We start from the raw sequence: 25,877 nt of genomic DNA, 5'->3' as shown, positions 1-25,877 counted from the left end.
CAATCGCGTTATCCTCCACGTTTGATGCCACGTTCTTTACGAACCCTATATGGAATGGCGTTCTTCTACCTACATGCTGCTCTTTTCTTTCTAGGCTAGGACAGTCGACGATGTGGTGTCCTCGCTCATGGCAGTAATAACACTCCCAATTATCAGCTATTTTGGTGCTACCACGGGGAGGAGATCTTACCTGTCTGTCACTTGCCACAGGCTCACGGCAAACTGGAAGATAAAAAACATTTTTATGAGTCAACACAAATTCATCTGCCAGTACTGCGGCAGCAGCAAGCGACACAACATTTTGCTCATTTAAATATGTGACAATTTTTTCCGGCAGTTGATTTTTCAAATTTTCCAAAAGAATAAGTTCACGCATGTCCTCCCTGGATGTGACATCTTTTCCCCTCGCAAATTCTACATAGGTCTGGTTGACATTTTTCTTAGCATTCCTACATTTTTGTCTGTATGCCTCCGGTACCAATTCATACGCTCGAAGGACTGTGGTTTTTACTATGTCATAGTCGAGGCTCTCCTCGACAGTCAGGGCATTACAGACTTCCTGAGCCTTACCCACCAATTTGCAATGTAACAACAGAGGCCACACTCTCTTTGGCCACTGCAGCATAACAGCGATGCGTTCGAAAGCATTAAAGTATGTATCCACCTCTGACTCTCTGAAAGGTGGAACTAATGCTATGTGCTTACTCACATCAAAACTGTTGTGGGGATTTGTGTGCGGTCTATGGGTAGGTGATTGACTGGATGGTAGAGTGGCTCCCCGCTCTATCTCCAGAGCTTTTACCCTTATGTGCATGGCTTCCATCTCCAACTCCTTGTGTCTCAGCTCTACCTCCCTGATGCGCAGTCAGCTGTAGGTCCTCTGTCGACATCCCAGCTTGGGGAGGCAGGCCTTGGAGTGGGGCGGACAAACCTGCGAGATCAACCACTTCGTGTTTTTCCTCAAATACACCCTTCCCGACAAGTTCTGCACACAAGAGGTCTTTTAACTCTTGTTTTTGTAGGCACAAACACATCATAAAACTGTGCAATTAGCACCAAATCTGCTACTGTGCAGTCATCAAGTCTCTCAATGGAAGGGTCCGTAGTAAATCATTCCAATTGACTCTCCATTCTGAATTCCAAAAAGAAAACTGTCAACCAGAGACCCAGAATGTACGAGAAGAGGAAATAGCCATGTTTACCCGACACGATGAAAAGAACGGACGATCCCGGATGAACCCCCAATTTATGTTACGCCCAGGTCTCGGGGAACCTAGGCGCAGCTCAAAACCAAAACCAACTAAGAAGAAAACAAACCTTACAACACAAAATCTTACCTAACCAAGAGAAAAAATAAATATTCAAGCTTCTTACCTACACTAACGTAAACAGGAGAAAACGATCAGTCCAAACGGGAAGAAAAAAACAAAAGGGGTTTGCACTCCGAAGACCATACATCTGTCTTGCAAAGGCAGGTAACGTGACACTGGCCCGTAGCCAGAGGAGAAGGACAAAATGTTATCAAGGTGCGCTCTCAGCACCACAGAACAGAATATACAAAAGGCGCCGCGTTGGGAGTAGGAGAAGCGGAGTCAGTGAGAGCGGCCGAGGAACTGCACGGCTGCAGTTAAATATCCTCCCGTCTCCCCAGGTGGACCAATCAGCCTGTCGAGGGCCTCCAATCAGCTACCGGGCACCACCTGTTCACTCATACGCAGCCACAGACACAGGAGGAGGAAGAAAATACCTGCACACAAACAACATAACGACCCAGGGTCGTAACAGGGGAGCAGACGTGTCCCCTATCCTTTTCTGTAGTTCTGTAGAGAGATTTTATTTGTATTCAGAGTCCAGTATGTGTTTCTCTACCTGTTCAGGGTTTGAGCCCTCATTCACACAGCGGCACTGCTTATGGGCTGCACTATTTCTACTATATTCTATTTTATTTACTTGTACTGTTGTATCTGTGTTATTGTGTTGCTCTGTTGGAGGAGCCTGTGACCTCAGATTTTCATTTTCATAACTAAACGGTAGCTATGCACACATGACAATGAAAGCCTTTAATCTTGATCTGCGCTAACCACTGAGCCACAAACTGGTTTCTGTCTCTTTCTGAAAGCAGCAGACAGAAAAGCTTTGTACACGACTGATTGGCCAAAACACAACACATCTTTATTTTTAATGTATTTTAATATAATGATTGGTTTTTAAATAATATTTTGTAAAGTTTGTATGTAATGTTTTATCATATTTATTTATATTTTTGTCTTTTACACTTAAATGAAAAAAAAACACTTCAATATTTGTTTAAAAGTCTTTCTATTTAAATGTATTTAATTTGTATTTTTATCACTATCTTGTTTTATTTATTTTTAATTGTTTTAATTTTAGTGTTTATTATTATGTTTGTATTATTATTTCTTACTATTATAATTGTGATGTTTTTTTATAGTATTTCTATTTAATTATTATTATTATTTTTATTATTATAATAATTATTATTCATTTATTCGTCATACGGTTAAACTAAATCTCTCTCGCCAAAAAAACCAAAATGAAAGCTCAGAGAGCGCTCCCGTTTCAGAGAGGTTTTATTTTCTTTAAATCTTATTTCATTTTCTGTATTTACATGCGTTTGATTTCTATCTGTATTTGTGTGTGAAGTGATGTTTGTAGCACTTTCCTGAATCACAGTGAAGATATTGAATCTGAAGCAAAAGCATATTTTCAGAATCAGAATTCCTTTATTCGTCCCAAAAAGTGGAAATCTACATTATTACATCAAAAGAAGTAAAGTGCAGATAAAGTGAAAAGAGTAGACTGTATATTCAAATACGTATATAAGTACACCACGGTTACAATTATTTATCAGCTGTGATCCTGAACAGACTGAACTATCTTGGCAGCAGGGAGGAAGTCTCTGGAACAGGAGGAGACTCTTCCTCCTACAGAGGAACCAGAGACGCTGAGGAACCAGAGCTGAACCAGAACCCAGCATAAAGAGGTTCAGTGAATGTGGTTCTGAGGGTGTGGAGGTGGATCAGTCTGTCAGAGGAGACTCTGTAGAAGGAGAGAGAGCCAGCAGGATGATCCAGATACACTGCTACTCTACCAGAGGAGGAGGAGGAGGAGGAGGAGGAGGAAGAGGAAGAGGAGGAGGAGGAGGAGGTGGAGGAGGAGGGGATGATGTGTGTTACTTTGTTATTGTGACAGACAGAGTAAAGACCATCAAAGCATCTCAGACTCCAGGACTGATCATTCCCTCCAAACCTACAGTTATCTCTGACTCCTCTCCTGCTGATTCCTCTGTAAGTCACTGATATATAAAACCCTCCTCTCCACTCGACCTCCCAGTAACAGCGACCAGTCAGAGCTTCTCTGCACATCAGCTGATACCAGGAGTCAAACCTCTCTGGATGATCAGGATATGGCTGCTCCTCCTCCACACATGTCACCTTCCTGTTGTCCTCAGACAGTTTGAGGTTCCTGTGAGCTGTGTTTGTGTCGAGTGAGAGTTCACAGGAATCTGAGGAGAGGAACAGCAGCAGTTATTAATCTATCAGCTGTTCATTTATTGACACTTTGATGATGAAGGTTACATTTGAAGATGGTGGCTGCTTTGTTTTCATGAATCAAATTAAACCACACTCACACTTCCTCAGACCGGGTCTCAGCCATCGGACTCCAGCAGGCTCCATCCTGAAAGAAGGGGGGGGGGGGTCAGAGCAGCATGGAAACATGGACATTACATCACTCTCACACTCAGAGCTTTGTTATTCTCCACAGATGAACCTTCATGTTCACGGTATCATTTTAGATCAGTCAAACATCTTATTAGCCGATAAATAAAGCTCATTAACTTCAATGATTATTGATCAGAGAATAAGATGTCAGAGTTGATCAGTGTTCAGTTAGTGTTCCCTCAGCATCTGCTAGCAGCAGTCAATGAGTGTTTCTACCTGGAACCTGAAGAGGGAAATACATGCACTTTATTTAAAAGCACCTTTCATGCAACGCACTTTGGGTTTGCTTTGAGCAGTGAAAGCTGCTTTACACATACTTTATTATTATCATGATGAATTCACAGGACATCTGATAGTTCCTCGTTGTTTCTAAAAGAGGGAGGGGCCATTTAGTGCTTTAGAAATAGAAGAAGCACTTCAGAATCTATTCAGATACAGGAGCCAGTGCAGATCGGGTCCATCAGGAGTGGGTGATCTCTGCTGTGTTTAGGTTGGTGGATGGATTTTGACTCTAAAGCCAAAATGATAAAAGCAGTTTTGGTCAGCAAATTAAAATGAGCATTGAAATCGAGATCAGAATCTAAAATGATAAAGATGTATTTCTTGTTGTGGTGTCTTCTCTGCAAACACAGAGCTGCTGCCTGAGTCTTATCCACTGTCTTCAGTTCCCTTCAATGTTTTTGTCTTGGCATACACACAGTGGAGGAGAGACGTGTTTGATTCCCTGCAGACTTTCTACGTTTACCCACAAAGAAATGACCAGTCTGTCATTTTAATGGTAGGTTTATACAAACAGTGAGAGAAAGAATATCAATAAGAACATCCAGAAATGTACATTATATAAAAGATAAAAATGTATTTGCATTAAACTGAGTGAAATAAGTATTTGATCCCCTTGCAGAACATGTGTTAGGACTTGGTGGAGAAACCCTGGTTGGACACACAGAGGTCACACAGAGGTCACACAGAGGACACACAAGACGTCACACAGAGGTCACACAGAGGTCACACAGAGGACACACAAGACGTCACACAGAGGTCACACAGAGGTCACACAGAGGTAACACAGAGGTCACACAGAGGACACACAGAGGTCACACAGAGGTCACACAGAGGTCACACAGAGGTCAGACGCTTCTTGTTGGTCTCCAGGTCTGTGCACATCTCAGGAAGGATGTTGGTCCACTCCTCTCTGAAGATCCAAATGCTGCAGGTGTTGAGGCTGATGCTTGGCCTCTGGAAGCTTCAGCTCCCTCCACAGATTCTCTATGGGATTAAGGTCTGGAGACTAGCTAGGACCCTCCCTCACCTCAATGTGCTTCTTCTTTAGACACTCCTGTGTTGCCTTGGCCGAATGTTTAGGGTCCTTGTCCTGCTGGAAGACCCATTTTTTTTTGTGTCAAATTTCAGACGGGCCTTTGATGTTCTTCTTGAGCAGGGGGCCTTCAGCCGCTGCAGGGTTTGATCCATTATGGTGTAGTGTGTTACCAATAGGTGTCTTGGTGACTGTGGTCCCAGCTGCCTTGAGATCATTAACAAGTTCCTCCGTGTAGTTCTTGGCTGATCCCTCACCTTTCTCATGATCATCAAAACCCCACGGAGCCAGATCCTGTGTGGAGCCCAGACCGAGGGCCATTGACGCTCAATTTGTGATTCTTCCAATTAGAAACACACACATTATTCTTCTGAATAATGGCACCAACAGTTGTCTCCTTCTCACCGAGCTGCTTTCTGGTGTCTTTTAGCCGATCCCAGCCTGGTGCAGGTCTACAATCTCACCCTGAGGTCCTTAGACAGCTCTTTAGTCTCGCCCATGGTGGAGAGGTTGGAATCTGATTGATTGATTCTGTGGACAGGTGTCTTTTATACAGCTAACAAGTTGATATCAGGAGTACTTTTTTAAAGGAAGATGAATCATTTGTCTGTGGGAGCCAGAATCCTTGTTTGTTGATCAAATACTTATTTCCCACAGTTAAATGCAAATACATTTTTATATTTTATATAATGTCAATTTCTGGATTTTCTTTTTGATATTCTTACTCTCAATGTTTATATAAACCTACCATTAACATGATAGACTGTTAATGTATTTGTCTTTGGGCAAACTGAAAATATCTGCAGGGGGTCAAATACTTATTTCCTCCACTGTATATGTTTATAATACCTGAGCGTGTCCAGTCTCCAGAGAGGATCCTCCAGTCCAGCAGACAGCAGCTTCTCTCCTGAGTCTCCTGGATGATTGTAGCTCAGGTCCAGCTCTCTCAGATGGGAGGGGTTGGATCTCAGAGCTGAAGCCAGAGAAACACAGCCTTCCTCTGAGACCAGACAGCATGACAGCCTGAACACACACGAGTTCAAACAAGAGAGTAAAAAAACCAATAACAAATGTTATTGAAGCAGATGCAACAAAAGGTTATGAGTTCATCCATCATTAATGTACATCGCAATTTAACTGGCTATAAGTTTAACATGTTGATGAACTCTGACCTGAGAGTCTCCAGAGTACAGTGTGGACTCTCCAGTCCAGCAGACAGCAGCTTCACTCCTGAATCCTGCAGGTCGTTGTTACTCAGGTCCAGATCTCTCAGACTAGAGGACTGGGAGCTGAGGACTGAGGACAGAGCTTCACAGCTTCTCTCTGACAGCTTACAGACACTCAGTCTGAGGAGAGAAAACAAGCAATATGTTAAAACAATTACTTCAGGGTGTTCTTTTTCATTAATGACTGCCTTATCGCACATTTTTCCTTATTGCAAATGAGTAAGAGTTTACTGCTTAACATCTGTGGGGCCAATGTGATGATATACTGTCGTCTCTTCTCCACACTGGCATTAATTATTGCTTTTCCAATCAAAGTCTGATTAACAGGATGAGTGTTTTACATCAACTGTATTTTATTGATGTTTAATATAAAAGAAGACTTTGCTTTTGGTTACCTGACTGATTTAAAAAGAGATAGAGAAAGAAGGAGTTTGTAAACGAGCAGAATGAGAGAATGAGAGAGAGAGATAGAGAGAGAGATAGATAGAGAGGAGAGAGAGATGAGAGTAGAGAGAGCGAGAGAGAAGAGAGAGAGCTAGAGGAGATCGAGTAGGGAGAGAAGAATAGTAGAGAGAGAGAGAGAGAGAGAGAGAGAGAGAGAGAGAGAGAGCAGTGGTGAAGAATACTGAGTGAGAAAGATATACATTTAAAATAATTTAAGAAAAAATAACTAATCTGACCTGAGAGTCTCCAGAGTACAGTGTGGACTCTCCAGTCCAGCAGACAGCAGCTTCACTCCTGAATCCTGCAGGTCGTTGTTACTCAGGTCCAGCTCTCTCAGACTAGAGGACTGGGAGCTGAGGACTGAGGACAGAGCTGCACAGCTTCTCCCTGACAGCTCACAGACACTCAGTCTGAGGAGACATACACATATAAATAAAAACCTCTCCATTCACCCTTTGCATTATTGGAATAATCAAACATAATGATCATAAAACCACATATTGGAGAGACAAAGTGTGACCTTTGGTCTGTTGTATTAATAACGTAATCCCCTGAAAGCAATTATTTGAACTGATCGAGATCATTTTGCATAATAATTGGATTTAAATGTAAAATATATAGAACAAATCTCAAGTGAATAAGGAGTGCATATGATGTATCTTTCTGGGCTAAATAGAACTAATATAACATATACTAAATGATGTTACACAGGGTCTAAAAATTGAAAACACAACTGGGTGAAAAAATAGTTTGAGTACGGTAAACGTAAAAATCTCATCCAAACAAAAACACACAAAATGGATTCATGCACCCACTTCAGGTCCTCTGGTTTTCTAGTTCCTGGAACTTTATGGTCAAAAAGGGGTTTATACAATCTGAAATCCAGATCATCCAGTATTCATACATGTTATTCTAGCTTTTGCTTTTACTGAAGCGACTAAGATACACTGCAACACCATGTTGAGAAGAGCAATTTGGGGTGAAGTATCTTGCCCAAGGATATTTCAACATGTTAACTGTAGGGAGTGGGGATCGAAGCTTTAACCCTCCCATTGGTACTTGCCTATTTCCTCTCTGGGCTACATTATATATAACAATATATATATATATATATATTAGAAAGTAGCTTCATATTTTGATAAATCCTGACCTGAGAGACTCCAGAGTACAGTGTGGACTCTCCAGTCCAGCAGACAGCAGCTTCACTCCTGAATCCTGCAGGTCGTTGTTACTCAGGTCCAGCTCTCTCAGACTAGAGGACTGGGAGCTGAGGACTGAGGACAGAGCTGCACAGCTTCTCTCTGACAGCTTACAGACACTCAGTCTGAGGAGACAAAATAATAGAAATAAAAACCTCTCCATTCACCCTTTGCATTATTAAAGTAATCAAACCTAATGATCATAAAACCACATATTGGAGAAACAAAGTGTGACCTTTGGTCTGTTGTATTCATAACGTGATCCCCTGAAAGCAATTATTTGAACTGATCGAGATCATTTTGCATAATAATTGGATTTTTTTTGTACAACTAAATTGCAAAAATCTCAAGTGAATAAGGAGTGCATATGATGTATCTTTCTGGGCTAAATAGAACTAATATAACATATACTAAATGATGTTACACAGAGTCTAAAAATGGAACAACACAACTGGGTGAAAAAATAGTTTGAGTACGGTAAACGTAAAAATCTCATCCAAACAAAAACACACAAAATGGATTCATGCACCCACTTCAGGTCCTCTGGTTTTCTAGTTCCTGGAACTTTATGGTCAAAAAGGGGTTTATACAATCTGAAATCCAGATCATCCAGTATTCATACATGTTATTCTAGCTTTTGCTTTTACTGAAGCGACTAAGATACACTGCAACACCATGTTGAGAAGAGCAATTTGGGGTGAAGTATCTTGCCCAAGGATATTTCAACATGTTAACTGTAGGGAGTGGGGATCGAAGCTTTAACCCTCCCATTGGTACTTGCCTATTTCCTCTCTGGGCTACATTATATATAACAATATATATATATATATATATATTAGAAAGTAGCTTCATATTTTGATAAATCCTGACCTGAGAGACTCCAGAGTACAGTGTGGACTCTCCAGTCCAGCAGACAGCAGCTTCACTCCTGAATCCTGCAGGTCGTTGTTACTCAGGTCCAGCTCTCTCAGACTAGAGGACTGGGAGCTGAGGACTGAGGACAGAGCTGCACAGCTTCTCTCTGACAGCTTACAGACACTCAGTCTGAGGAGACAAAATAATAGAAATAAAAACCTCTCCATTCACCCTTTGCATTATTAAAGTAATCAAACCTAATGATCATAAAACCACATATTGGAGAAACAAAGTGTGACCTTTGGTCTGTTGTATTCATAACGTGATCCCCTGAAAGCAATTATTTGAACTGATCGAGATCATTTTGCATAATAATTGGATTTTTTTTGTACAACTAAATTGCAAAAATCTCAAGTGAATAAGGAGTGCATATGATGTATCTTTCTGGGCTAAATAGAACTAATATAACATATACTAAATGATGTTACACAGAGTCTAAAAATGGAACAACACAACTGGGTGAAAAAATAGTTTGAGTACGGTAAACGTAAAAATCTCATCCAAACAAAAACACACAAAATGGATTCATGCACCCACTTCAGGTCCTCTGGTTTTCTAGTTCCTGGAACTTTATGGTCAAAAAGGGGTTTATACAATCTGAAACCCAGATCATCCAGTATTCATACATGTTATTCTAGCTTTTGCTTTTACTGAAGCGACTAAGATACACTGCAACACCATGTATAGAAGAGCAATTTGGGGTGAAGTATCTTGCCCAAGGATATTTCAACATGTTAACTGTAGGGAGTGGGGATCGAAGCTTTAACCCTCCCATTGGTACTTGCCTATTTCCTCTCTGGGCTACATTATATATAACAATATATATATATATATTAGAAAGTAGCTTCATATTTTGATGAATCCTGACCTGAGAGTCTCCAGAGTACAGTGTGGACTCTCCAGTCCAGCAGACAGCAGCTTCACTCCTGAATCCTGCAGGTCGTTGTTACTCAGGTCCAGCTCTCTCAGACTAGAGGACTGGGAGCTGAGGACTGAGGACAGAGCTGCACAGCTTCTCTCTGACAGCTTACAGACACTCAGTCTGATAAAGAGAAAACAAGCAATATGTTAAAATAATGAACAGAATATTTAAGTCATGATATATGAATGTTTCTGTACTTACAGAGCCTTCCTGGAGGCTTTGACCACTGGCAGCAGCCTCAGAAGAGCCTCCTCTGAAGCAGAGTATTTCTTCAGGTCAAACACGTCCAGATCTTCTTCTGATGACAGTAAGATGAAGACCAGAGCTGACCACTGAGCAGGAGACAGATTATCTGTGGAGAGACTTCCTGAACTCAGGGACTGTTGGATCTGCTCCACTAGAGAACGATCATTCAGTTCATTCAGACAGTGGAACAGGTTGATGCTTCTCTCTGGAGACAGATCCTCATCCATCTTCTTCTTGATGTACTGGACTGTTTTCTTGTTGGTCTTTGAGCTACTTCCTGTTTCTGTCAGCAGACCACGTAGGAGTTTCTGATTGGTCTCCAGTGAAAGACCCAGGAGGAAGCGGAGGAACAAGTCCAGGTGTCCATTTGGACTCTGTAAGGCCTGGTCCACAGCACTCTGGTAGAGATGTGAGAGTTTAGGTTTGACTCTGAAGACTTTAGGCAGCCTGGAGGTTGTTGGTTCTTCTGACAGCAGGTTGATACGAGAGTTGATATATTTTCGATGGACATGAAGAGCAGCCAGAAACTCCTGAACGCTCAGATGGACGAAGCAGAACACCTTGTCCTGGTACAGTCCTCTCTCCTCTCTAAAGACCTGTGTGAACACTCCTGAGTACACTGAGGCTGCTCTGATAGCGATGCCACACTCTGTCAGGTCGGACTCATAGAAGATCAGGTTGCCTTTCTGCAGCTGCTCAAAAGCCAGTTTCCCCAGAGCCTCCATCATCTTCCTGCTCTCTGGACTCCAGTGTGGATCTGTCTCAGCTCCTCCATCATACTTGACGTTCTTCACTTTGGACTGAACCACCAGGAAGTGGATGTACATCTCAGTCAGGGTCTTGGGCAGCTCTCCTCCCTCTCTGGTTTTCAACACCTCCTCCAGAACTGAAGCAGAGATCCAGCAGAAGACTGGGATGTGGCACATGATGTGGAGGCTTCGTGAGGTCTTGATGTGGGAGATGATGGTGCCGGCCTGCTCCTGATCTCTGAATCTCTTCCTGAAGTACTCCTCCTTCTGTGGGTCAGTGAACCCTCGGACCTCTGTCACCATGTCCACACACTCAGGAGGGATCTGATTGGCTGCTGCAGGTCGTGTGGTTATCCAGAGGCGAGCAGAGGGAAGCAGCTTCCCCCTGATGAGGTTTGTCAGCAGCACATCCACTGAGGTGGACTCTGTGACATCAGTCAGGATCTCAGTGTTGAGGAAGTCCAGAGGAAGTCGACACTCATCCAGACCGTCAAAGATGAACACGACCAGGAACTGATCGAACCTGCAGATTCCTGCGTCTCTGGTTTCAGAGAAGAAGTGATGAACAAGTTCCACCAAGCTGTACTTGTTCTCTCTCACCACGTTCAGCTCTCTGAAGGTGAATGGAAATGTGAACTGGATGTCCTGGTTGGCTTTGCCTTCAGCCCAGTCCAGAGTGAACTTCTGTGTTAAGACTGTTTTCCCAATGCCAGCCACTCCCTTTGTCAGCACTGCTCTGATTGGTGCATCTCTTCCAGGTGAGGCTTTAAAGAGGTCTTCTTGTCTGATGGTTGTTTCTGGTCTGACTGGTTTCCTGGATGCTGTTTCAATCTGTCTGACCTCATGTTCATCATTGACCTCTGCAGACCCCCCCTCTGTGATGTAGAGCTCTGTGTAGATCTGGTTCAGAAGGGTTGGGTTTCCTGCTTTAGCAATGCCCTCAAACACACACTGGAACCTCTTCTGCAGGTTAGACTTAAGTTTACGCTGACACACTCCAGTAATTAGTCCTGAATGAACACACAACAAAGCAGATCAATGAGTCAAAGGAATCCTTAAAGAATGAGAAGCCAAATCTTTTTTTCCCCCTCTCTTGAGACTTTAGTCAACATTTATCCAGCTTGTTAAATCTTTCTAGAAACCCTCTTACTGCTCTGCAGACGGTCAGCCAGCTCCTCCTGCTTCATGCTCCTCAGGAAGTGCAGAGAGATGTTCAGAAATGCCTCTCTGCTGCTCCTCCTCTGCTCTTCATCCTCACCGTCCAACACCTCCTCATCCTCCCTCTGGCTCTCTAAGCATTCTGGGTAATCTGAACTCAGAGCCTTCTGGAACTTCTTCAGCTCGTTCTTCACAAAAGTGATGATGTTGTCCTCCAGCAGCTGGAACAGAATACATGAACAACACAATCAAACTAAAGTCACCAAACATCAGATCCATGTTGGACAGACTGACCATCCACTGATCTACAAAGTGCATCATGGAGTTGACTGTGAGCAGAACAGATGTAGAGTAGCTGTAGTTCATGTACAGACCATAAATGTGGAGTCCAGCTGTGTCTGATGCTGCTGGGCAGACTGACCTCTGGGAGCCTCTGAGCTCTGCTGGTCCTCTCTGTGAGGAATCATGAAGAGATAACTCACATTATCTCTGATATGTTTCAGTGGTGGTAAGGAAATAAATATAACTCAGATGAGAAACACTGAAGGTAAACAAGACCTTTATTTCTTTATTTAAAGAAACCTTCATCAGATTCAGAAACAGGTGTATTGCCAAGTTGATTCACACAGACGAGGAGTTTGTCACGGTGTTTATGGTGCTTAAAGCTTTAAAACCTGATACGCCTTATAAATGCTCAAAGCTGCTTTTATTATAAAGGAACCAGAGAAGTGTCTCACCAAGAACATTCAACAGAGCCACACTTTCTTAGCTGGGTCAATGAAACCTGAAAGCAGAGCAGCAGGTACCATGAAGGGGTTATCAACTTTCAATCCTCACCTTTGACCAACAGAGTGTTGTCCATCTTTGAAGCGAATAGGTTCCCCCATAGACCAGTCACTCTTCATGGACACACAGCTGGGCTCAGGTTCCTCCAGGCTCCTCCTGAAACATGAGAAAGAAACAGTTAGGAATCTGGACCGTCACAATGGTCTAAAATACTATTCATATTATCATGTGTTTAATAAACAGGGACCATACATATAAATACATGAATCTCAAAGAAGGGATGAGTTATGCCAGATTAAGATCATTGCTATCTGCAGTCCTTAGACAGGTACGCACATAATGATCCTCAAACACTTAAAACCTCTCCTAGTCTCCATCACTCTAACACTTATACAGTCAGATCAGAGCTCAGAGCACCATATAACAACATGACAATACTTTATTATCAGATCAAGTCTGACATGCTTCTGGCATCACAGTAGCTCCATTAGCAACGTCAACGAGGACAAACATCAAGACAAGAAACAGATATTTACCATAACAACACAGTCACTGAAGACACCATGTTCATCTGACCTGGGATTTCACTCATTACATAATCATGGTTGGGTCAGAGATAATGGGGTTGGCCCGCCTCTAAAGGTTGTGATGGTAGGCTGATTCAGAGAGGCTCTCAAATGTTGACCTACGACCTTTGAGCAGATTCTCTTTTTAAAGCGGTGGACAAACAACTGTACCGTGTAGTAAAATCACAGATAAATAAAACGAGAATGTATCTACTCTCTAGTCTCTATTATTTGTTTTGTCCTTTAGCAGATATATTCAATGTGGTCTTTCTAGAAGAGAAGGGTCTGTCAGGACACCCACGTATTTATAAGAAAGTACCTGCGTGATTTTCTCAGTAAGTGTGACAACAGAGACAGATATATTTACCCTGTTTCATCAGAATACTTAAGAATATATTGATTTGGTGAGCCTGTCCGACCTCGAGTACGGAGCTGTTTGATTGGATCTCAGCAGGTTTGGTTTTCTCCTGCCACCTTTTTCTTTTTCAGTATTCACTATTTTACTGATCTGCAGTAGAACACCAATATATGAGCCACAAAGACAGAGAAGACGGCACATCCAAGAGGGTACTGTGGTGAATGAAGTCATGTATTTATTTGACTACCCAATGCTCTCATTGCCTCCCATGTATTCCTAATGTGATATCTGCTCGTTCTACAGCATGTAGGTCTGAAACTGTACCTTAATGATGAAAGATCACTTTAGTTTGTGGACAAAATGAACTGTATTTATTGTTTAAACAGTGCTTTAAATATGCTACCTGCTATGGTATAGAAGGCTTCTTTTATCGAGCCTGTCTGACACGTTAAACTCTGGCTTCAGGCTGAACACACCTTGGTAGACCCTCCCTCAGCTTCGATAAGAAGTCTCTGTTCTTCAGTAACAACATGTTTTCTACTGCTGCTGATATAATGAAGTCACATGACGTCCACTTACTCTGTCTCTGAAGGGCGGCCTTTAAAATAGATTGGTGCACCGATAGACTGGTTACTCGTCATGGACACACAGCTGGGTCCAGGTCCAGGTCCAGGTCCAGGTCCAGGTCCAGGTCCAGGTCCAGGTCCAGGTCCAGGTCCAGGTCCAGGTCCAGGTCCAGGTCCAGGTCCAGGTCCAGGTCCAGGTCCAGGTCCATGCTGCTGCTCTGGGCTTCAACACACACACACACACACACACACACACACACACACACACCACACACACACACACACACACACACACACACACACACACACACACACACACACACACACACACACACACACACACACACACACACACACACACACACACACACACACATACACACACACACACACACACACACACACACACACACACAACACACACACACACACACACACACCCACACACACACACACAGAGCTTTGAGTGTGAATAATGCCTGCTGAGCTCTGGAGAAGAGGACAGTCAGAGGTCTTCATCTCACCTCTGAGCTTTGGTGAGGCGTTCAGGGTCCCCACTCAGAGCGGGTTCGGTGTCCTCACAGGGATTCATAGCAGAGCTCACACCTTCACACACACACACAACCACCTGCTGGAGAACCACACATTATCTCATCAGGACACAGAGCTCACACCTTCACACACACACACACACACACACACACACACACACAACCACCTGCTGGAGAACCACACATTATCTCATCAGGACACAGAGCTCACACCTTCACACACACACACACACACACACACACACACACACACACACACACACACACACACACACACACACACACACACACACACACACACACACACACACACACACACACACACACACACACACACACACAACCACCTGCTGGAGAACCACACATTATCTCATCAGGACACAGAGCTCACACACCTCCAAACTAAACACATGAGACAGTTCCCATGTTGTTGGCTCTTTGAGCTGCAGCGTCTTAAAGACCCTCTCAATGCTCGGTGGTCTTCAGGACGGTTTGAAGACTTCAGGAATATCCTTCATGTGGATTATTCTTGGCCTTTCGATGCAGATCTCTTCTATTGGACGGACTCTGAAGAGCTCAGCAAGCCTTACAATCTTCCTCTGTTTCAGAGGTTCATATATTTTAAACAGCCAACAGGAAACTGTGTTTGGAGTTCAGAGCAGAAGATTTGGAGGGTACAAAATAAAGATGACGAAAATAAAGTTATTGATTATTTAAAAAAAAGAACAACAAATATATATGTTCTGTATTATTGTATTTCCTTTAATAAAGGAACACACTAGTGGTTTGTGATTGGACAGAGAAGAGTCTGCTTGTTGTCCTGAGTCAGTGGTGAGGACCAATCAGAGCCGAGGAAGCTCCACCAGATGGAGCTGATGGAGGATTTCACTGCTGCACCTTGACTCAGGTGTTGTACTTCAGTTCAGCTTTTCTGTACTTTAGTTCACTTCATTACCTGCTACTTTATACTTCTACCTTTCTACATCCTAGAAGCAAGTATTGTACTTTTTCGGCAGTCCATTTAAGTGATAACTTACGTTAAGAACATGTTGTGTAAAAGTTTCAGATCTAGATTAATAACACTAAATATAATCACCAAATTATCCTGCCTTAACTATATATTAAAATATGATTCCTTGGTGAAAATCATGAGGCACAATGTTCTGTATATGACCTTTATTTAAAAAAGCTCCTCCTTCACCAGCTGTAACATTAAAGTGAACAGACGGATTCATTCATTATTATTATTCAATGATGTGACTCATATTATTATGAACTGGTGCAGAATGAGTACTTTTACTTTTGTACTTTAAGTATATGTTGATGTTTAAACTTGTACTTTAGTGAAGTGTTGAATAGAGGACCTGAAACAGATTATTATCACACTGTGGTTTCACTAATGTTTCTGAAACTAAAGATCTGAGTCCTTCGTCCTCCTCTGAGAGAAACCAGAAACCAGCTGCAGTTCCTCAGAGTGACCACTGGAGGTCGTCCTCCTCCTCCTCCTCCTCCTCCTCCTCCTCCTCCTCCTCCTCCTCCTCCTCCTCCTCCTCCTCCTCCTCCTCCTCCTCCTCCTCCTCCTCCACCTTTAGCTTTTATGTGTGGCCCATATTTCAATTAAATTAAATTAAATTCAAAATAAAAAGTAAAATCCCATTGAGATCAATGATCTCTTTTTCTGCAGAAATATTTGAGCTTCCCGACTGAATTGAACACACCTTTTCTTTTCGTTTGTTGACGTGTTTGGACTTGAGTTTTTTTTTTTACAGTGAACACTAAGAAACAAAATGGTGTTTAACACAGAACACATAAAGAGAAAATTACAACAGAGAAAGAGTCTCTCATAGTTTCATCAGAAACTAAAACCTTAATGTGCTCTGTGAAAACAGAGAAACTTAGAAATATGTTGAAAGTCAGTCAAAGTAGTGAAACAGTTCCCGTTAAATGAGAGTTTATAGAATATATATTATATATATTTGTTTTAAGTCAGTTTATTGAACATGTCAGACACAAAAAACATACAACAATAATATTTATATTCTCTTTTTTCCCTTTTTTTTCTCACTCAAATTAATAATTATAAGAAAGTACAAAAAAAACAAATAATAACAAAAAAAACCAATAATAATTCTCAAGTATTCTAAGATAGTCTCTGTCATGTTCAAATTTATCATCGTCATCAGCGACATGTTTTGTTAATTTGTTTGCTTTTTGTTTTTTTTACAAAACAAATCAGAAAGAAATTACTTTTACATTTACTAGAAATAACAACAAATGGGATTTTACAGGTCCTGTTCATAACCATTAATGATTTGGCTCCTAAACAATACTTTCAGTTTAGATAGACTTGTACAATATTTCAGTGCATCGTTGCAGTTATTCCACAGACTAACACCTCTTGATGAGATGCAACGAAGTTTGGCATTTGTTCGTACGGGTGGTTTTTTGAACATTTAATTTAATTTCAAACCTTTATTTAACCAGATTGATCCCTTGAGGTCATAGATCTCTTTTTCAAGGGAGAAAATGCAGTTTCCTCTCACATGTGCATGCTTTCTCTCCGTGTGAAAAGTCCCTGGATGTTATGAGGTAATTGTTGATTTGCGGTTTTGAACATAATTTGAATAGTTTTATTGTCAACCAGGTCGTGTAGATTTAGTGTTTTTAGTTTGATGAACAATGTATTTGTTGGTTCTCTGTGCGTAGTTTTATGTATAACTCGTATGGCTCTTTTTGCAGGATGAAGATAGGATGTGTATTTGTTTTATATGTGTTCCCCCAAAACTTCCACACAATACATCATGTATGGAAGTATGAAGGAGCAGTACAGCAGATACAGATATTGGCTGAAAGTACATGTTGTAACTTTACAGTCTAGTACAAGTGCACTTCTTCATGATCAGGACACATGTAGTAACAAGGTGAGAAAACTGCATTAAGACATTTGAACTTCACTGTTTAGACTTTAGAGCAGAGTTCCTGAGGGGGGGTCAGGAGGGCGTGTTGATCGACCAATGAAACGCAGCCAGAGTCTCTCAGGTGTTTCAGGAGCAAAGGCCCAGGTGAGCTCTCTGATGGCTGCTGGGTCCTAGTGCCCTCCTTCTGCCTCCCCCTCCACATCAGTAGCCCTCCTGACAGACTGACCCCCATCAGCCTGAACTCCTCTTCCTCCTCACAGGGAACTCTTTAAACTAACCTGCACTCTCTCTCTGCTCTCACAGCTAGGAGGCCATCTTGTTTCCCAGCTTTAAACAATCACACGTTCATCAACTCAAGCGTTTCTGCGACAAAAACAATCAACAACGTCATGTCAACCAATCACAGCTCTACTTACTGAACTGTTAGCCGTGAGATTCATCAGTAGCAGCCTCGTCTGAGCTTCATCAACTTCAGCGTCCATCAGACGAAGTGAAGTGAAGGCGCTTCCTATCCTGAGTGTGTGTGTGTGTGTGTGTGTGTGTGTGTGTGTGTGTGTGTGTGTGTGTGTGTGTGTGTGTGTGTGTGTGAGTGTGTGTGTGTGTGAGTCATCACCTCACTTTTTACAGTTAGCAGTCCGACTGGTTGGACGAGTCTCAGTCTGTGCTGCGTTCACAGGATCACATGTGTTTGTGAATATAGTCGGGAAGGGATCTTTAACAGAGTTTCCTGCTCCTCTAACCTGCAGTGCCTTTTATCAAAGCAGGAAGTTATTACATTTGTTTAATTTTGCAGAATAATGTCAGATTGGACTCTTTGCAGCCTCTGTTGTGGAAAGTTCTGCTTCCTGGACACAGCTTGAATAAATAAGTTAATGAAAACAACACAAACTGATCTCATCACTGCTCTTTGGTGATCTGGTTTTTCATTTGTAAAGTAACCGCAGCTGTCAGATAAGTGTAGTCCAGTAAAAAGTACAACATGTACCTCTGAGATGAGTACAGGTATCTCACTCTCATTTCCCTCTCGACCGCCCTTCCAAAGTGTGTTATCTCCACCATCTCACCCACATTTCCGTGCCTATTGCCTCACACCAAAGTTCACTTTGTCATGCTGGGGATTGTCAACTTTCTGACTCTTACGGCCCGGACACTCCAAGCTGACACCAAAGAACTGACACAGACGGACTCCTGACTGTTGCGTAGCCTCACGTCTCTGCGTCTTGGCCAACAGTCGCTCTGGAACACACCGCAAAGACTTCAGCCGACGGCCAAGAAGCACGTACGAAACGCGCATGCGTGAGTGGCAATAACTCTCCTTACCAGCAGGCAGCGGTAGTGTGTGTTCGTCATTCAAAAGAGGCAACCAGAAGACAGACTGCGTGATACACAGAGAGAAGAAGAACAGACTGCGTGATATAAACAAACAACAAATAGCGTTCCAGATATATGTATGTTTATGTTTATGCATATTGGATAAAAATCGTTATTGCATCCTTTAGATTTGAGACCGAAAGACATATAGAAGAACGGACCGACTGTCACTGCCCGTCCCTGAAATCCCTGTTAGTGTTTGTATGTGTTTGTTTCTACTGTGTGTCTCCCCCCAAAACGTTACTTTCACAGCTGATTCCGAGTCTGATTCTGTGTCCCCTCCAGTACATGTGACACCGACAGTGACTTGTACTAGCTGCAGGTCGCATTTAAAAAAAGAAAAGAAAAAAGACTTCTGATAAATCGTAACGATAAAGCACGTTATCCTTCTCTAAAATAATAACACTCTGGCAACATAAAAAAATCTAACTTGCAGCTGAAAACGTTTTCAAGCATTTAAAGAACGTTATCCGACCTTTCAGAAGAACATTCTGGGAACCAAAAGAAAACGTCCCGCTGAAAATATTCCTAGAACAGTGAATGGTAACATTCTCAGAATGTTTTTAGAACCAAACGTTTCTAGCTGGGATGTTTTAAAGAAGTTTTTAGATACGTGAGTCGTAAAAGAACATTTTAGCCTTGGACTAATAAATAAAGCATTAGAAATTACGTCATGTGGGACCTCATCCTTCACCAGAACACGCAACATTTGTACCCGGGAATAGTGTTCAAAACCTGGGTACATTAGTGTTAAAAGTCGGGCAAACTGTTTTAAATCGGGTGGAGAGGGTCCTGCACTCATTATTTTTGTTTTAAAATAGTGTACATTTTACTGCATAAACATTTGGTGTTATGAACATATTCACGTCAGTATGGACGGATACATTGCTATTTAGGCCAAATTTAATTCATCAAATGTACAAGAAGATAAAAACAGCAGAGTCACTGCTGTTTGCAGGGTCTGGGACTCACAGGCACATATACAGAGATCCAAGGTGATGCATCTCGCTGTCTGACCCAGAGAAGAGGGCTCTGATCAGGGCTAAAGTCTTGTTAGAAACTGCTGAATCTGTTTAAATGCAGGCAGCAGAGTCACTGCTGTTAGCAGGGTATGAGACTCACAGACACACAGGTAGCCCCCATGGTAAATTCACCTCTTCTTGCGCGCTATTCAAGCCTCACATGGCGGACTCCTGACTACCAGCAGACCCTCTAAACACCCACACATCCATAACCACGGGCACCGTGAGTCCCCGGGCCCCCGCACTTAAGTATACCCCCTCGGACTAAACCCAGCATCCACACCCGCTAGAACCTCGCGCCCCTGGTAAGACTAAAAAGGGGGTCGATTTTGTGGTGGTCTCCCGGCCATCCTTAAGCATCCATCTGCAGACACCTGAACCCCAGACACTCAGACACTTTTCATAGTTTTAGGTTACCAGGGGAAAGCTTGTCTGGCCGTTATGCACATGGGATTTTTGTCTGAGGCAGTGTGCTTGAGTCAGGGTCCCCGGGCACTCACGGTGCGCATGGAGGTGCGAGCACTTTAACTTTTTTCCACCTCTGTCCTATTTTGTTTGCATGTATCCCACAGATACAGGCTGTTGTCAGCACCAAGGACAGCGCATCCCCGCTGCTGATGGAAAAGCATCCATGTTGGTGCCCCTGGGAAGCGCCAGTGTGGAAGAACCGAGGGACTAGGGGAAGAAAATGTGTCCGAAATCCATCACTCATAAGTCCCCTGTCGACCCCTGGTCCGTTTATCTCTTCAAAATGTGAAAAAGTGGAAAAAAGCACATTCAGGAAAAAGGTGTACATCGGAGCCCGAATATGACACACTTTGATCAGTCAGAATAAGTCCCCTGTCGACCTGGTCCGACCAAGAGAGGGCTTAGGGTGCCCCAGAACCAGGCAGCACCCCAGCTGGAACTGGGTGTGATGGTCAAAGAGGAAAGAGTGATAGAATATCCCACACCACGCCACTCCTCCGCTCCCTTCACTGGCTTCCAGTATCTGCTAGAATCCACTTCAAGACAATGGTACTTGCGTACCATGCTGCGAATGGATCTGGCCCTTCCTACATCCAGGACATGGTTAAACCGTACACCCCAGCACGTGCACTCCACTCTGCATCAGCCAAACAGCTCGCTGCACCCGCACTGCGAGGGGGACCCAAGTTCCCATCAGCAGAAACACGTGGGTTTGCTATCCTGGCTCCAAAATGGTGGAATGAGCTCCCCATTAAATTCAGGACAGCAGATAGCTTACACACCTTCCAGACTGAAAACTCATCTCTTTCGACTCCACTTCGAGCGATAGAATTATTAACAAAGCACTTATATACTAATAAAGGACTGGCTTATCTAAAGCCAGTTGAGTAGCACTTGAAATGTTTTTGCTCTATGAAGCCTGATGTACTTTATGATTCTGTTTTCTTCAAGTTTGTATTTTGTTGGTCGAATGTACTTATTGTAAGTCGCTTTGGATAAAAGCGTCAGCTAAATGCAATGTAATGTAATGTAATGTAATATGTGTGTGTGTATATATATACACAACCCCCAACGCGGAGCTGGTGATGGCAGCATTGGGTCCGATGCATCAATTCATGGTGCCCCGACCAAGAGAGGGCTTAGGGTGTCCCGGAACCAGGCAGCAGCCCAGCAGGAAACGGGTTTTATGGTCAAAGGAGGAAAGAATAATAGAACCGGAGTAAAGCTAAGAAAGGGTCCGACAATAGTGACTTGTGAGGTGGCCAGAGAGTCTGTCATATCTCGGTCCTATCCTCCAGACAACGCGGTGGCCAGAACTGGATGAAACTGAGCAAAAAGTTAAAAAAATAAGTTCAAATTCATCCATCAAAAAATGCATGAAAATGAAAGAGTGTATCCAAAAATAGTGACTTGTGAGGCGGCCAGAGAGTCTATCATCTCTCGGTGCTATCATCCAGGGGTAAATATTTATTAGAACCAGGGTGGGGGGTCCGAGCCATCTTCAGTCCGTGTTAGGTGCATGATTTTGCAGAGTTCAGTGTTCACTTCCCCTTGCATTCCTCCAGAGTCACATTAGTCAGAGTAAAGTTTTTTGAGAACAGGGCCAAACAGGTCAAAATGAAAAAATGTATCTGAAAATAGTGCCTCATAATGCGGGTAGAGTCCCCTGTCAACTCCCCTTACATTCCTCCAGAGGCACATTTGTAAAGTTAAAGTTCTGTGAGAACCAAGCTGGGGGGTCTTCAGGCACAAAATAAGGCTGACCCAGAGTGCATGGTGAGCGGACACTTCACCTCCGTGTTTGCAGACAGCCATTTTTTTTCTGAGTGAACCCAAAAACCGGGTTTCCGATTTCGTACAGACGGTAGTCCGAAATGTATCGATGAATGTTTTTGACGGAGAAGGGGAAATGAAGCCCCGGACACTTTTCCACTTCTCCGTTGCAACTTTTCTAGCCCAAAAATATATAATACAAATACATTTAAATAGTAAAAGGTACAATTCTGCTCCGAATTACCCGGAATTTGATTTATATAGCCCCATGATCGTGATTATAAATCATTTTCATGGAAAGAAGTTTTAAAATGCATGATTAAAGCATATGCAGGACCCAGATGTGCTCCAGAGTATGTGCATTGTTTCAGGGAACCATATTAATGATATAATAAATGCATTTAAATGCAAAAATCATGATTTCAAATAATTTTAGGGGGAAAGTGGTGTAAATGGAGACAGAGTGTACCCAGACAGCAGCATGCAGCACCTGGCTTTTCAACCCAGGAAATAGTGTTTGAAACGTCGGCAAAAGTCCAAGGCTGACTGCTAAAATATGAGCAAACTGTTTTAATTCAACAGGAGAGGGTCATGCACTTCTTCCCCAGAGAACAGGGCTGCAAACCTGACTAAGTGAGAGTTAAAAGTAGATTAAACTGTTTTAATTCAACAGGAGAGGGTCATTCACTCATTATTATTGTTTTTAGACAGTGTACATTTGACTGCATCAACAGTCGGTGTTATGACCATATACATGTCAGTATGGACTGGAAACTGTCCATTTAGTCCACATTTAAGTCATCAAATGTACAAGAAGATAAAAACAGCAGAGTCACTGCTGTTAGCAGGGTCTGGGACTCACAGGCACATATACAGAGATCCAGGTTGATGCACATCGCTTTTTAAGCCAGGAATAGTGTTCTAAACATGGGGACATTGGTGGTAAAACTCGGAGGAACTGTTTTGATTCAGGACAAATAAAACCAGGGTGAAAACACAACATTTTTCTCGATTGCTAACACACTAAAATGATACATAAAGCACAATTATTTTAACTGACACTCAAAGAGCAAAACATCGGCTCAAATCTCCAAAACTCTAAACACGTTTTCAGCTTTTCACACAATTTGCAAATCAACATGGCACTTTGTGCAAACCACTGCACACGTCTCTCCACGTAAGACACAGGAATCTGACATGAAGTCACGTGTTAGCAGGTTTAGAACACTGATATTCAAAATGCCTCACACATGGACCAATGATCAAGAAACACGTTCCACCTGACCAAACACCTGATTGCATCATTGTTGAAGCATCAATCAGGATGTTAGCGCTATAAAAAGACCACAGGTGAGTACTTTCTTAGAGAAACAATGGAAGCCAACATGGAAGCAAGAGCAAGAGGAAGAGGAAGAGGAAGAGGAAGAGCTGGGCTGAGAGTGAGAAGAGGAAGAATGAGAGATAGAGGTAGAGCTGGAGGGAGAGGATGTTCAGAGGGTTCAGCCTAATCTAAGCCGATGTACTGTCGCCTCTGTAATCCGGACACTTAGACTTGAAAACAGGTTAGTCACCAGTAGCTCTGCATAACTCATGATATATCAGAGCTTATATCTGTTGTGTGAAACGTATTTACTTCATTACTGTAATTGAAGTGTTGGCATGTTGAATACTATAACTGTACAACAATCCTGCACAATGTACTGTGGTGAACTTACTTTTATGCAACACAGACACTGACCAACCAGTATACCTTTGTTGTTTATCTGAAGGACGGAGAAACAAAGAGGTGGAAGGCCAAGGATTTTCAATGAGGCGCAGGAAGCAGCAGTTACAAACTGGGTTTGGGCAAACAATGCATCACACAGAGAGATCCGAAGCATAGTAGCGATGTGCTGAGATGCATCACAGTGTTATCTTTGAATAAAATGTGATTTTCTTTTAACAAGTGTTAGAGATTTGGAGGGCAAACTGGGCCGCTTTTCAAATCTCCGCGCGTCCCTATCCAGCTGGTTATAATACAGGAAGGAATCCATATCTACAAAGTAACCGTTAACAATAATCTACTTTAATGGCAATATGACAATGCAATACAATCATTACAATACAACATGATATATTACAGTTATATTGTAATGCTTAAAGAGTAATGCCGGCTTACTCCTGCACTGGTGCACATACTGCAGAGATACTTTCACCCGGGGCAGCATGTGAAGAAGAGGCAGAAAGCCAGGGATCAACCGGAGATATGGCGGAGTAAGAAGGAGGGGTTAAGGGTTAGGTCAGCTGGTCATCTTTTCCGGTCATCTCATTGGGCGACGCAACGCTGGCCAGCAGGAAACCAAACAGGCTCACTTCACAACCAAAAGGTCTCAAGGACCTGCATACATACACCTCCCCCACAGAGCAATACAACCCTGTTTACTCCAAACAGCCCCAACTCCAGCTCACAGTTTTACACAACTTATTCCCATTTTAAGCTCATCCATAGTTTGCTAATATGAATACATACAAATATTACCCCACACAAGTAATTTGTATTTCTTCACTTACTGTATTTCTGTATACTCAAGCAATCTTTCTCTGCAGAAACCTCTATGTACAGAGCATAGCCCATGATGAAAGCGCTTTAGAGCAGTGGTTCTCAACTGGTGGGTCGCGACCCAAAAGCGGGTCACGGACCCGTTTGAAGTGGGTCGCGGACGTGTGAGTGAAGAATTTTTTTTTGGAAAAAACAATTGGAATTGTTTTTTTTTTTGGGGCGAAAAAGTCAAACTTTTATTTTGAAGGCCCGATTTTCTAACGCTGTGCATTCAGTCGGCGTTGGACTGGAAGTACTGGAGACCATAAACGGTTTTGAAAACTTCTGTCACATAGTGATCATTTTCTCAATAAAATATCTTTGCTGATGTTTTTTCGAGTCTTCTGGCCAATCAGAATCAAGATTGTTGCCGGAAGTCCCCACGGAGAATAACTCTGCGGTAGAACTCTTCTTTATACATCCATGGGTACAACTTCAGATACAAATCAAAACGTAATGAAATATGACCCCCGGTCTGATGACTGACAGGTCACAGAACAATGGGAGCTATCTACCCTTACCCACAATTTAAAGTAAGTCACACAGACTATCTCCTCTTTGCTCCTCTCGCAGCAAGATGTCAGAATAAAGTGAAAAACAAACAATGGCATAACATATTATTAATATGTCGGCTAGTAATAGATTTATTTATTTTCTTCTCAGAGTGTACCAGAATGCATAGTTTATGTTAGTATTTCTAAAACTCTCCTGGGGGAGAATCCCCCCAGACCCCCTGCTGGGGTTTGGTTTTCAGCATGCGTGCCTTTTTATATAGTTCAGCTTTGATTCCATCATCTCATTAAACCTTATTTAAAAGCATACTTTAGTTCTATGAAGGGATATAAGGGATATATGCACTGTACTTCACTTTTATTAATATTAGGGTTAGGGTTAATGCTGAAAAGCGTATATATTACAGCACGATTTTTTGTTGAATAGATTTGAGTGCTTCAATATGTTGGGTCGCGATATATTGACCAAGTAAAAAGTGGGTCCCGAGGCC

At 42.5% G+C, this 25,877-nt stretch overlaps 1 protein-coding gene across 2 annotated transcripts; it reads right to left on the bottom strand.

Annotated features, from left to right (window-relative positions):
* Positions 1-2,722: 2,722 nt before the first annotated feature.
* LOC117548431 (NACHT, LRR and PYD domains-containing protein 12-like) lies at positions 2,723-18,174 on the bottom strand. 2 transcript variants are annotated; one of them, XM_034219737.1, is made up of 15 exons: positions 18,079-18,174; positions 14,718-14,824; positions 14,207-14,416; positions 12,755-12,859; positions 12,292-12,370; positions 11,910-12,138; positions 9,966-11,769; positions 9,711-9,884; positions 8,798-8,971; positions 7,879-8,052; positions 6,965-7,138; positions 6,231-6,404; positions 5,908-6,081; positions 3,653-3,699; positions 2,723-3,526 (listed from the first exon to the last, which is right to left on the bottom strand). In XM_034219737.1, exons 1-15 carry the CDS (start codon positions 18,142-18,144, stop codon positions 2,946-2,948), a joined length of 4,272 nt encoding a protein of 1,423 aa, XP_034075628.1. In that variant the 5' UTR covers positions 18,145-18,174; the 3' UTR covers positions 2,723-2,945. The 2 variants fall into 2 exon arrangements, with proteins under 2 accessions (XP_034075628.1, XP_034075634.1); XM_034219743.1 differs by lacking the exons at positions 6,231-6,404; positions 6,965-7,138; positions 7,879-8,052; positions 8,798-8,971 and having other exon boundaries at positions 18,079-18,169.
* Positions 18,175-25,877: the final 7,703 nt, after the last annotated feature.

Source organism: Gymnodraco acuticeps, unplaced genomic scaffold (assembly GCF_902827175.1).
Source record: "Gymnodraco acuticeps unplaced genomic scaffold, fGymAcu1.1, whole genome shotgun sequence".
Lineage (NCBI taxonomy): Eukaryota > Metazoa > Chordata > Actinopteri > Perciformes > Bathydraconidae > Gymnodraco > Gymnodraco acuticeps.
Note: the sequence above shows the minus strand (reverse complement) of the source record. Positions and strands in the feature narration are given on the sequence as shown.